General features: G+C 37.9%; 2 protein-coding genes across 4 annotated transcripts in view; one reads left to right on the forward strand and one right to left on the reverse strand.

Moving 5' to 3' along the window:
- Positions 1-14,326, forward strand: part of Blop (blue-sensitive opsin) — a 230,374-nt gene that overhangs the window by 148,007 nt on the left and 68,041 nt on the right. The window lies entirely within an intron of this gene.
- The window catches only part of LOC139771694 (cell adhesion molecule 2-like), an 82,845-nt gene that overhangs the window by 31,791 nt on the left and 36,728 nt on the right, over positions 1-14,326 (reverse strand). For 2 of the 3 annotated variants that reach the window (XM_071704642.1, XM_071704641.1), the window contains exon 4: positions 2,065-2,188. In XM_071704642.1, coding sequence (XP_071560743.1) covers positions 2,065-2,188 — 124 coding nt within the window. The remainder of the gene's footprint in view (positions 1-2,064; positions 2,189-14,326) is intronic. The other variant, XM_071704643.1, reaches the window with a different exon arrangement.

Consider the following 14,326-nt stretch of genomic DNA (forward strand, 5'->3'; position numbering starts at 1 on the left):
CTTAAAAAGAATCGTTTATAAATGATGCTTTTAAAAAATTCTGTACATTGTGTGCTTTCCCTATATTGAATAAGATTGAGCGAGTATCAAAGAATTCGACTCATACATGTTTATGAATAAAGTATTCTACTTGCTAAAATTTCTTTGTTATCTCTCAGGTTTATGAATCATGAAAAACCCCTTTCCATATATTATATATAATTTAGATTTTGTGTGTGTAAATTATATATAAATTGCTGCATGCAAAATCGCATTATATGATAATTTCTTCAACATACTGCTGTTTTATATTATCAATAAAGATTGAGCGGATTGAATTTGAACGACGGATATTTTAGCTCCCGCCAAATATGGTTTAGTAAAAAAAAAAAACTAAAAAAATAAATAAAATCGATAGATATGAATTTTGCAACAACTCGATTTTCCCCGTTTCATGGACACGTAATCACATCATCCGATCACCGATATCGCGTGTCTATTAAAATCGGTTGGCCCTTTTTCAATGAACGTATCGCAACCTATATCCATCGCGTCACGACAGCGCGGGATGCATCGCCCTCGTGCAATCTCTTTCCGTGAAGATCTCTGAATTCAGCCTCATCTACTCCGTAATATAAAGAGTAGATTGGCGCCGCTAAATCTTTGCGGAAAGCCGTAAAACTTGAGCGCTCCCGCGTACGTTGTTGAGCACAATGGCGGTCTATGATATATGATGCACATTCCCTCGCACACGTATATACAGACCACACCGGGTCCCGATAGTATACCCAGATCCATTTTTTGCCAACTCTATATAAAACGGGACAAAGGATTGATAAACATACGATGAGACTTTTGATAGTTTTTGTTCAAATTATCTCGGCATGATTTCAATTACAAGAGAGAAAATTTTTTCTTAATATTAATTATCTCAAGAAGAAAACATACATTCTTAACTTGTATATAAAAAGAGATGTCATTACATTATAACAGATTATCTCGATTATATTATAACTTTACTTTCAGAAGAAAGTTAAACTAAACTTTTTCTCTCTCTTTTTTCTCTCTCTAAAAAATATATGTATATTATAAGTGGGCATAAAATTTATTCTTAATAATGTTAGAGTTAATAAAAAAAAAAGTTTGCAACAGAGTACAATAATTTCGTGTTGTACGCCGTCAGAGTCCAAGCATTGAATTAATCTCCGATTGTTTGCGGATTATACGGCAAACGATATTTTTCTTTGACGAACAAATGTTTTTATTGCTGACGACAAAGCAGCTCGTAAAGCTGGCGCGTTAAACTCCTTCACGGAAAGACCGTTTCCGTTTATCAAGCGACGAGACAAATATTTTCGAAACGAAGTTTGCTCATCGCTCGCGGTTTCGTTTGCGGGCGAACCGATAGTTTTCCCGCTCCGTTCCGATTTCTATAACCTGCAACGTTAGAGCAAACCTTTCGGTTTCTCCTCTCTCACTACATATGCTCGAACGATTCGAAGATTTTTCCATGAAATTGGTATCGTAGATCAGGTCGAAAGCTCCACTTTGTTTGACCCGGAGGCTCTCCAACCTGTTACCCGGCATCCCGGATATATCGACGTTTAAGACATATCTGTAGGAGGTCGTCTTCGAAAAATTTATCGGGTGCTCGCGATAGATTTCGAGATTTGTCTCAAAATTCATCGTCCATGACGCATCGCCGCGGTCTTCAATTCGATTTATTTGCCTGCGTCGAGTTCGAGTTTTATTGAATGATTTATCGAAACAGGCGTGAACGTAAATCTAGGTTTAAACTAATCCGTTGCTGTTAAAATATTTCGCATTCCGGGGATTACATACATTCTTTATCTATAACTCGTACTCGTTTGCTTTCATTCACAATTGTCATCTGCCAATTTGTCTCAATTCTCTTTCTATATATAAAAAAATTTTCCATATTGTAACGAAGACGTAAAGTTTAACAACTATTCTATATAAGTGAAGTGCTCTTTATCAAAAAAAGGATGCTCGATGAAGTATTGAAGATTTAATGGAAACAATAATGCTGAATTACAATGGGACATGAGAGGGCATCTTACTCACGTCAACTTTAACACCACTGACGTCATAGACGTGGGGATTTTTATCTCGGAGTACGTATTTGTAGAATACCTCGTGGTCCTTGTACCATGTGATACCATAGAGACGGTCTCTCTCCCGATCATATCTGAAACAGGAGATTGAACGAGACATGTTACTAAATGCATTCCGCAGCTGTTTGCTAAGTTACTAGTAAAGACACCTGAGACACTAAGTCCTCAGACAATTCCCAAATATCCCTTACTGTTACGGTATTCTCGATATAATCAAAATGCAACATTCCGTGCTTTGTTTTACTAAAGATATGATACATGTTATACGTATTGCATATCGACACATAACAAATATATTTATGATATAAATTAATCAAATAAGTATAAATTTAAAAAAATATGTATAACACATTTTCTTCCTAGTTATTAATTCACAGAAGAAACGTGTTTAACAGTTCTAATTCGGAAAATTTGTTTTATTCATAACGTGTCCAAATTGAACATTCATAACATGTATTAGAGCAGATTATATAACGGAATATTGGCTATCCGTCTCGTTTCGAAAATTTAATGTTTTGCAAATGATCACCAATTAAAACGATATAGATTATAGATTATAAATTATAGAAGACCGTACAATCTTTTATTTTAATTTAGAAATTTTAATTAATTTATTTTTGTTATTTTTGGCGCATTAATTCTAAAGTTTTCCATGAAGAATATTCCACATAGATATCGAATAAGTTTTTTTACGCGATATGAGATTCAGGAATGTGAGAATATAAAAAAGCGTTTTAAGGAATAGTCTCTAAATAGTCGATATTTTTTGCTTTTAAAAGTTGAAGTATCGAGTGCACATGAAAAAAAATGATTAGTCAGGTTCAAGAACTGTTTACCAGGCCGGTCTGGCAAACAGTTGCGAGAATCTTATCACAAAAGTTACTTTCAAATAAAATCTTAATTTTTTAAATAATGGTTTTACTAACACGCATGGAACAGTTTGCGATACATGCGCCAGCACTTGTTCCATCATCCGGAATCTTCATCGGATTGGCGGTGAGACTCTGAGAGCTAATTGTATGGGTATATCTGCACGGGCCAACCAATGCGCCTTACCCTTTACTACTGAAGGGCATTCCCGTCCACCTATTCACAAGCCGCTTTTATCGTGGACGCAATTTACGTATCCACGGGGCTAATCGGTTCTGCGGTTCATTCGGCACAATAGAGACGAGTCGTGGAAACGAGCGAATACTGACGAGCTGGGAATAAAAGTGAAATGAACGCGCGCCCCATTCGTGCCGGCTTTAGATCGCATCCTTAATTGGTCCTCGTTCGATTATTTCTATCGTCGGATCGCGCTATTAATTGAAATAGTTCTCTCTCTCTCTCGCTTTTAAGAGTAGCACGAACGAAGCACTGTTTCTCTGAACCACGCGTCTCTAAACGCGCTGCTTATCGCCGCACGATTAACGGATCCCCACCGAAGTGTTTAGAGCTTGGGACATCTGTGGCCTGTTCGATATCTGTTTATTAAATTTTAATAGCTTCTCGGAAGCAATTTACATAGATATTACATATTTACATTTGCGGTGAGCAATGCATTAATATTTTGGAGCATATTAATTCCACACGATGAAACATTAATCACATGGTTGCGTCTTATGCCATACGGTGTATTCAGATTGACACATGGGAAAGCGCATTGCTCGAGAGTGCAAGGATTGAACGTTTCGCACGTTTCGCACAAATTTTTGCAACGTCGTGATGTTTCCACGAATCCGTTGAACTCTCAAGAGAATATGGATATAGTTTTTTCATCGATAGGTGATTATAACGATGGGTCACAAATGTCATAAAACACTGCATTGATAGGGGAGGAAAAAAAGAGGAGAGAGTGAGAGAGAGCCGTTTGAAAAATCGCTCGCATCAGAGGTTTTTACGATCGTCCGAAACAGACGGATCCTAAAGGCATCGACCATAAACGCGATTTTCCCGAACTCGCGAAATGTAGCTCGGCGTGCGTATGTTGTTTTAACGTGATTACGTTCGGCAGGAAGGATCGAAGGGACCTGTTCGCGTGACGAAACTCGAATGTAGGGCGAGTACTATTGCAATAATTGATCGATATCCGTGTTCGGAGCACACGGTCGCGGTAGTCCGTCATTTCGCTAATCGCGGATTACCCTTGTTGTTTTCGGAACGGCAAATCGAAAATATCAGTTGCCTGCATCGCGATTTTTATTAAATAACATGTGTATCGCGAATGGTATGTAATAGATAATGCTCTCTTATATTATGTAACGTTTCATAATCATTACATGCTCTCCTCTATGCTTGCACGTTTATAGTGATCGATAATCCTTCGCAAGGATGTATGTATATCTATTATATATTATACGCGGATCTTTAGATATATTATATACTTCAAGAAAATGCACCGAGATTATTAAGTCAAAAGTTGTAAAAGGCGAAATGAGGTCGTTATCTATAATTAACTACGGCGAAAATAAAAAGCTACAGCCGTGTTCCTTTTTTGCTCGAATAACAAATTAGTCGCGAACTCGAGTAACAAATTCATCTTCATATCTATGTTCATTCGCAATTAAATTCCATCTTTGATATTATGTTCGGAACGATTGATCCGGTCGGAAGAGGTACCTCACTCCACGACCGCGCATTTGTCGTTTTCGCTATAATCGCCCTTCTAGATAGCCCTCCCCACCGTCCCATCTCGTTAAATTACATTTCAATGGAGTTTCTCGGTCATGCTCCGATAAACCTTTTGAGGTTAGTTCGCCGGTTAGGACAAAGAGAATCGCTTCTTCGACCCCGTCATCGCCATGTTCTTACGAGTAACGCGTTTGCAAAAGTAACCGCATATGCTCTCTCTCCAGACTCGCATTCGATCCGTATATATTCGTCAAACGGATGTCATTAGAAAGTTTACAAGATATTCTATTAATATGATCTTAATTGACACGTGATTTTAGTGAAAGAATTAAACTCTCCTGAAATGTCGGGATATTAAAACATTTGTTCAATTCTTTTTGGTACAATCGGTTGCAATCAGAACTAAAAATAGGCACGGATATCAGAAAAGTTTAAAAGCGGTCTGTAATTAAAGATTTTATCTCGCTAAAGGAGGACGCGTACGAAATAATAATGGCACTATGAGACCAATCTTAGAAAAGCTGTTATCTCTTAAAAAAAGAAAAAACGAATTAGATGTGTTAGTAATTTGACAAAATGAAAATTAACATAAATAAAATAATAATGTATCTAAGAATAAAACCAGAAGTAATGACAAAAAATAAAAAGTAGAAATGTATATAATTGACATATATATCTTGTATTTTCTAGAAACATTTCTTAACTACTTAATTCGTACTGCGTTATTTTAACTCATCTTAAAACAGTTTTCTCCAAGTCACTCCTCAAATAATACAGCTTTACTTGCTGTGACAATCGCAAAGACAAATTTCGCGAAATCTGATGAGAACAGCATAAGAATGGATAAAGCAAGAAGAGCTAAATTTAAACGTCGAAATCTTGTTCAGAACTATGAGATTTAAAAGACGGGATTCAGAAATAAGACAGTCTTTGCGAATTTCATTCTTAAGCTCTTTAAGTCCTAGTTAAAAATATCCGCTTCAGCCACTCGCAGCATACTTGTTCCATTTTTTGCGACTTTCCAGCGCGCAGCGAGCTATCGCAAAAAAGCGACAAAAACTAACGCGAGAAAATACGATGTGTATTAAGGTGCCGCGTAAAAGGGCCGTCTGGCGATTGCCACATTTGCCACCGGCCGTCTGGCATGTATTGCGTCGTTTCAGAAATGCGGTAGAATACGGCAGAGCAGAGCGGAGAGCCCGTGGCTCGCCACCGAGGATCCGCGAGCAAGCGAAGTCGTGTTACAGGTAGCATCGGGGAAACGTTATTCCCCGAAGAGGATCGCGCAGGAGGAGGCGGTTCTCCAGGTCGCGTCGGACACGTCGGACGCGATAATGCACGCTCCGCTGCAATGTCGGTCTCATTGCGCCGTTGCAACCGTTGCACCGTTGCAGTGACGTACCCTGGGGGGGCATTCGTGGGCTGTGTGTTGGTGGCGGTAACGCCGCTTCACCAGCACGTGTGCAGCAAAGCCCTTGGAAAAGGGATTGCCGCATTCGAGCGTAGGTGCACAATTTCGTGCGCCGCGTCGTGGGATTGATTTGCATTCTCCGGCTCATTTGCTGGGTCGTGTCCTACGGGAATTCTTTGCTCTTCCACTTTCTCTCTCTCACTCTCTTCCGCCCTGCTTTCGCATACCTTTCTTTTCCCTCCCGTTTTCAGCTTTTGTCTTCCTTTCCTTCTTCATTGCCTATGTGGTATATTCTTCCAATTCTTTGCGCGCTTGTCGATTTCAATACCCTTCTTCAGTAAATGTAGTCTACTCGTATTTTTGAACCATCATTTACTGTCTCTTATTGCTGCTTTTTATTTCATTTCTTTCCTACGTTTTTTGCGACTGCCAATATAGAGATAGATTCTTTCTTCGAAATTACCGACGCCGCGACGTATTGTATTTTTTTAAATACAAAATTAGCCGATGAAATGAATAATGCAGATTATTTGATGAAGAATTAATAATTAAAATGTTATCTTTATCTTGCCCTCTTATTTATCGCGAAATTCGCGTAGTCATGTCATGTAACGTATGATTTTCATTTCAGTGAAATATGTCTATTCCCGTTATTTAAATTTTATAAATTTATTCAATGAATTTTTTTATTATAAATTCAACGAATCATGGTTTTTTACGTGCATAAAACATTATTTTAATACTTTATACGGTTGATGCGGGGGTTGATGTATGTATAAATATCCTTTCATTTAAAAAAGTTATAAAATTTAGTACCGCACCGATTGCGTTCGTGCGCAGCAAGCTTTGAAATCAATTTGCAATTTGATAAACGCGAAATCAAATCACGCTGAGACCAGACTCGGACTATAGTAAGATCGAGGAAAATGTCGCAATGATGAATGAGATTCGCGGGGCAATCGAGGCGAAATTCAACGATTAGACAGCACGAGAATGAAGTACTGTGGAACGTGTAATAGGAAATTCTCTGTGGTGAAATTATACGGAGAAAGGAGTGCGCAATGTTGAAACCAACACGTAGCGATGAATCTTCGTTTGGGATACCTATACTCAATCCTATAAATTTTAACCGCGCGTTATCTAGTCTATGAAACAAGTGCGAAATATTAAAATGCGATCTTGTTCTCGTATTTACTTATGCGAACTATTAGAATTTAATACAATACGGCTCAGGAAGGTAAAATGGGAAAATTAAAAAATTCCATTGTCAAAAGAGTATTTTACGCTATTTTTGATTAGCCCCGCATTCCTCGTTGGAATACGCGAAATGTCCAATAATTTAACTTATGTCAAATTAGCGGTATACTGGCTTCAAAGCTTTGTCATATTAAATAAACATGTTGGAGATATTAATTAAAATGAGGCAGTCAATTTCACAGTAACTTATGCGCATCCACATAATAGATCGGTATACAAACGTGATAATGCTCAATAATTTCGGCCGTGTGATTTTCTACATATTATCGCTAATGGATATGCGATCAGTATAATGGAGGTTTATTAACATAATATCTCGCGCGTTATTTCTCGTTTTAAGATGCGTGTACACCGCGCTATCGTGCTGCAGCAGGGTTTACATGAAATAATTACATCGGATTTGATTTGCACGCGTGAGAATTTAATTGTAACCGTACAACAATTATTTTCTTATTATTTAATTATTCAAGGAAAATCCGCGTAAAATCAATTAACTTGCATGAATAATCGGACAGGGATTCTTCTTGAAAAACTTAAAAAATGTCACAGTTTCCTAACACTGTCGTTCGAGGTTTCCTGACTAATTTAATTATCTGTAGAATTTCTAGAAAACTGATAATGAAAGGGTTGACGATTTAGTCGCAAGCGCGTCACGAATAATTTTCGTTTCTAGAGAGGTAAACTGCACGCGCGAGAAATTGCTGCTGTAGAGATGGCGATATAAACGTCGAATAAACTGACCAGAGAAGTTCGTGCCAACAAGAGAGAACTAATTTGTAATTTACGTGTACAGCACAGAAGATATGTCGATAATCGTACTCTATTCAAAACATTTATTTGCATCGCGATTGTGACACCTCTATTGTTATCACATGGAAAAAAAGATAATTAATAGTTTGATGTAATGCACGTTATTTTTCAGTTATCTTTTATTTTCCGACAAGACTATTACTTTCAGACAATACTATTGGTACTGATTGCTTAGCTCAATCAATCAATTAATTATACTATTGGATATATATACATCTGTGACGTATGCATATTTGATGATTTGAAGATGAAAGGCTCGCGATAAATAATTCTGGGAAAAGAAGTTATCCTTAAACACTTTTTTTACCTCGATGTACTTTATGCATTTTAAATATCTTATTCCTCTTAGAGATAAACAAGATAAACAAAAATATGCTCATCTCACGCGAATTGAAAAGAACATTCTTTCTTGAATACCTTCCCCAAAAATCTTTAGATAATAGATAATAGATAACTGCTTTTAAGTAAATTACATCGTGGTATCGATCGTCGCAAACATTAAATTGCTCCAGCAAATATCTTTTGGGAGACCAAGTTATGTAAACGCCATCATGTCCTTCCGACGAGGGTCATCTGCACGCAGTGTATCGCGATTCAAAAGTCCTAATTAAGTACGCAACATTAGGTACAAGTTTGCGAATCTGCACGGAAATCTGAGAGCTTCATTATATCTTTGCAGTTTGGAGAAGTGAAACGTCAATATCGCAACGAATCTCCTCTCTTGCTGGAAGTTTCTGCCTCTGACAAAATAATTTTCCAAGTAGAGCATATGGTCGCGTTTCCTCGAGATATTTGTGTATCTTCACAGTGAAGATACGAAACTTCTCAGTTAAATTAAACGTATCAAATCAATGTGAATTACATTGCAGCGGAAATACTTGTGATGAAAGAGAATATTTTAGAATATGAATTAAATGATACAATTATTGGAAATCTAAGTAACTCAATTTAATTAAATTACTATAAATATTGATCATTTAAAGTGCGTTTGTTTCTTATTGTAAAATGAGGATTTAATTAAAAATAATATATTCTTGCAATTTTTTTATCAATAATTTTACATAGAAAAATAATAAATCTTAAGACGTATGGTGTGATTTATAAATAAAATCCCACTTTTCTGTATAATAAGGATTACTCGAACAATTTCAAAAGACCATACAATAGCTCATTGCTGCTATCCACACTCAAGTGGTGGATTAAGGTATCATAAAAGGTGATAAGAGGATAAGGAGTCAAAAGGTGGAAATCGCAGAACAAAAGAGATAGTGTGCTCGTAGGATCCTTTCCTATCGCGTCTCCTTTCCTTCCTAACTTATCGCATTCCTATTGTACTGTATGTGATCTCTTTAATACTCGATCAAGTGTAGGATTGAAGTTCAGCGTTTGTAAATATAAAAGAAAAATCAAATAAAATAAGATTGCAGAATAACATTCTATGCAGAAAAATATCCTATTACAACATTTATCTTTCTTCTTTTTAGAAAATCGTCGAATGAGGCAAAATATCGCGAAAACAATTTTCCGACGAATATGTATATGAATATGAATAATACGTTGCGCTCGCGAAAAAAACAAACAAAAAATTTATAGATAAAAGATTATTTTGAAATCTCCATTCCTTTTCAAAATATGAAATAATTTAATCGTTTAACGAAAGTGTCATATAAATTAGATATTCTTCGTAAGAAAACAAAAATTTACCAAGAACTAAAATAGGTATCTATCTAATCTTTATTGTAAATTTAATGACTCTCTAAAATGCAAAATTTTCTCTCCTGTAAGAATCATTAACTGCAAAGTTTGATCGAAATATTACATGTATACCTACTCTTTTTCAAGTATTCACTAATACAGCTAACGGATCAATTACTCTTAGATTCATAATTAGCAGTTATTCGTCTTCGCGAAGTAGCACATGATATACTTTCGATTACTATAAATTTCGACGGAACATGACACGATCCAGTGTGAAAGAAGTGAGAAGGGGAGGTGAGGGGGGAAAACCGAGTGCGATTACTTCCACCTGTTTTCCTCTCTCTCTTTCTCGCTCTCACTTTCCCTCTTATTGCTGTCTCAAGATTTCATTCGCTGCCGCTGGATCGGCGTGCCAGTCGGATTAATGTTTCAGAAATTCAATTACGAGTTCCTTGACAGCTGTCTGAGTCGAGTAGGATCCAATTAATGCTCGCGATGCGGGCGTCGTTGTTCCCGCCCCTTCCACCCCGGACTCGTTTAAAACATCGAACTGGAAGTACTGCGGAAACAAGTGCAATAACGCGTGAGGGGGAGGTGGGGGAGAGACAGTATCTTATGAAATGAAGCGAAATGACGAGCAGGTTGAGAGGTTCAAGTATTTCGGTTTATGCGATAGTCAATGTGACGTCGGGTGGTCCACATACTCGGGAGAGCGTCCGCAGACAGAGGGTGAGAGGGTAAAAGCGTGAGAGGGTCTCGCCGATCGAAGGGCGCCGAGAGAAACGCTCCGCTCCACTTTCTCCACGATTTCTCGAGACACCGTGGAAAAAGCGTATGTTCCAATTTGTAGGCGCTTCGCGCGCTTTCACAGTCTCGTTTACGACGTTACGTGGGGAGCATATTGTTTCCCTTAGCAAATACGATACCTGTTCGACGGCGAATAAAGTTTGCGGAAGCCGTCGCTGATCCGGCCAACGTACGAGTGTTTTGTTCACGGTAAAAATATTAATTGAAACGATGATCGCATCCAAAAATACAAGCTATGTTCTGCGTTATGTTAGGTACAAGAATTTTCGACCATTGTATAAACGATTTTGACGAAATGTTTTATATCCTTTTTAGCTAAAGAGAGAGAGATAGAGAGATGATATCTTTATTTCAAACCTTTACGCGCATGTCTTTGTCGAAAAATAGAGATATATTACAGAGAGAGGGAGAGGGGGGAGACAGAGGGGGGTCGTGTACGGCATACGCATGGCGCAGATTAACGTAAAGTGCTTCATGCGACGTACGTGCAATGACACTGCATACCATATTTTATGGAATTTGCGCAAAACAAGTATCCATGTCACGCTTTAATACATAAATTCTGTCGAGCTTGTGGAATACCGTCGCCGTTATCCATAAATTAACGCGTTATCCATAAATACATAATGATAAATAAATTTCGGAAAATATAATAAACAATATTATTAAATATAGAGATCAAAGCCGAATGCCGCGGAGTAAAGGGATCCATGAAGGTTGCTTGGGCAGAGATACACGTCTCGAATCGGTTCTTAGTACCGCGGAAACGTCTAAGAGAAAATGTTTTCTAGCGGGATAAATCGTCCGTCATATAAGAATAACAGGAAAGTTTGAATTCAATATCGCAGCGTCGCGTCGATTCTCGTTCGTAAGTTATTGAGTTTCAAAGTGCAATAGTCAATTCGACGGTACGTGCCGCGCGTACACTGCCGTCGCCGATTCGCCAGCGGTCGATGTGACGAATTTTACTTCCGAACTTTGAAATCCAATAACTCACGGCTCGGTCATCGAATCGACGTGTTACCGGACGGTTTGCCGAGTTTCGGGCAAGCTCATCGCTCTTCATGCGTTTCGCTCCTTGCGACACACGGCAGGCCCTAGGACGCCGAATTTATGGAGTTGGTTCGACGATGTATATCTTGGCATTAGATATAAGGTCAAAGCGACGGTAATCGTATCTTATAGTGTTGAACCTATAAATTTCGTTTGTTCAAATTTCGTAAAGGCAAATACGTCAAAATGATTTCTCGCTACGTAAAATGGGAAAGAGAGAAGAGAGCTAGTTGTGAACAAGAGACATTTTTGAATAACAATATCTTCCGTGTCAGTTTAGAGTGAAGAGTTGTCGTTTTTTTCAAAAAAAAAAAAACCTGTACTATGAACGAGCAATAGAGATATTTTTCAGTCAATATATATTTTGTCAAAAAAATGACAGTTCTTCATTTAAAATTGACCCCAAAAAAATTGTTTAAAAAGTTCCTCGTATTTAAGAACTACTCCAATTCAAACTAAATTTTTTTCGTGACTGTTATATGAAAATTATCAAAATTTAATTTAATTTTATCATTGATTTCAAATGATAGATAGAAATCATAGATTTAACTTTTTTATATTTTTATAATTGTATATAAAGAAAAAAGGCGAGGATAATTTTTACAGAATTAAAACAGATTTTTTAAAAATTGAAACAATATATGATATATACTTTCATTTGTTGTTAGAGAATAAATAACTATTTTAGTTCAAATAATTTTAGTACGAATAATACAAAAATTGAATATTGTTTGCAAAAAACGAAAAATAATACTATCTATTTTTGTCAACACAATCGTAAATATTTTTTATCATAATACATTTTTCATCATCACATATTTTGTTGTTATACTAACTGCAAGGAATTTTTTTTTGGAACATTTCCGCAGTGATATCTTGCAGTGCTATCTTGCACCGATCATATTCTTGATCATTAAGTACCACATCAATTACGACGTTTAGATCTACGACGTGTCGACTAAACGTCATTACACCCATCCTCCCTTCTCTCATTTGCCAAGTATATAATTACGCTTTAATTATCCTCCGCTCGAGGTGATTCCGCGGTTACGTGAGAACGAACGTTGGTGTGCGCGAGCTAAACATGGTGACTACACAACTCTTACACAAACTAAACGGTATGTACGTAGTACACGTCCACGCGGCACTTCGATCGAGCCTTCCTAATAGAGATTCCGTGAAGCTTGTCGTTTCCTACCGGAAGAAACTTCGATTCCGTGATAACTTAGGGTATGCAATTACCATCCATCTAGTGGATGGCATGGGTAACCGGGGTGGTCCCGACCCAAGGGCCGAGAAAGGGTGAGAATGTATTGGAACAGACAGATCGCAGGCTTATAAATCGACAGTAGATAGTAGAAAATTGTGACCTTGATTGCACAAAACAGTGATAATTATTTGCTATTATTTTACAATAATACTTTACTTTTATCTGTTCAGTTACCATGTTGACCCTCTGATTGGCAAGATCGATCGTTGTGCGCTATAAAGAGATAAGAAATAAGAATACTTGGATCGAGAAATGAAAAAATAAGAAATGAAAAAAAGACAAAAATATTATGCCATTTAAAAAGCAAACGAACATATTAACATTCTCAAAATGGAATTTTAAACCTTATCCTTTTGATGTATCTGATTTCTCGTCAATGTATTTATTGTTACAATTTGCTATTGTCACAAAAATGTTAATAAACTAACCGACCGCGAATCAGCTATCGAATACCAGACAACACAAGCCATATGAGTCGCACGTTTCATCATGTATTCGTGTCGCGAATACATACTACGAAGGGCTGATCGATCTGTCACGTATATTCCGGGCGCACGCGAAGGGGTGGAAAATCCATGGCCTTTGGTAGACCTTCAAGGTGCTCCCTTTCTACGTTGGGCGATCGCTTCTTTCTTCTGTTCCTTCTGATCCTCTCCGTTCTTTCTTCCTCCTCCCATATTCGATGACGGATCGTTCAGCTGAAACGAGTTTTGCTGACTAACGGCTCGTTGTTTCTTTCGTTCTCCGCGTCCCTCTTCTCTTTTCGTTTTTTTTTCCTCTCTTTTTCCCCTCTTTCTTTTTCTCTCCTGACGGTTTCGATCCGTCGCCACAGCAGCAGTAGCAGCAGCCATCAACGTCGGCGATGGAATTCCGATCGGAAGATTAGAGGAAACGATCGCGCGGCAGTACGGCAGTCGTCCAGAACGTCTGTGTGAAGAACTTACGCGGAGAAATCTCGCGAGAGTTTACGAGTCTCACGGTCGAGTTAGGGACCGAGGGGCATCTTTTTCCGGCAGGAAGAAAGTCGTGGACGAGGAAGGGAAAAGGCGCGGCAGGAGAAAGGGCGAGAAGTTTCCCCGCACGGACCTATCTCCGCGTAGGCGAGTAAATAAATAAACTACGAAGAGACTCGAAAAGTATCGAGATTTCTTCGATCCGACTTGCATCTCGCAACCCACCCTCCCCCCCATCACCGTACCCGTCTATCCACTTCCTTCTTCTCGTGGTTTCCGCTTTTATTTGTAATTTTATTTATCGTTTTCCTTTAACATTAACCGCAAACTCGATACGTAC

The sequence above is a fragment of the Temnothorax nylanderi genome, unplaced genomic scaffold, assembly GCF_030848795.1.
Source record: "Temnothorax nylanderi isolate EJ_2023f unplaced genomic scaffold, tnyl_v1.0 TNYL_tig0043_pilon, whole genome shotgun sequence".
Taxonomy (NCBI): Eukaryota; Metazoa; Arthropoda; class Insecta; order Hymenoptera; family Formicidae; genus Temnothorax; species Temnothorax nylanderi.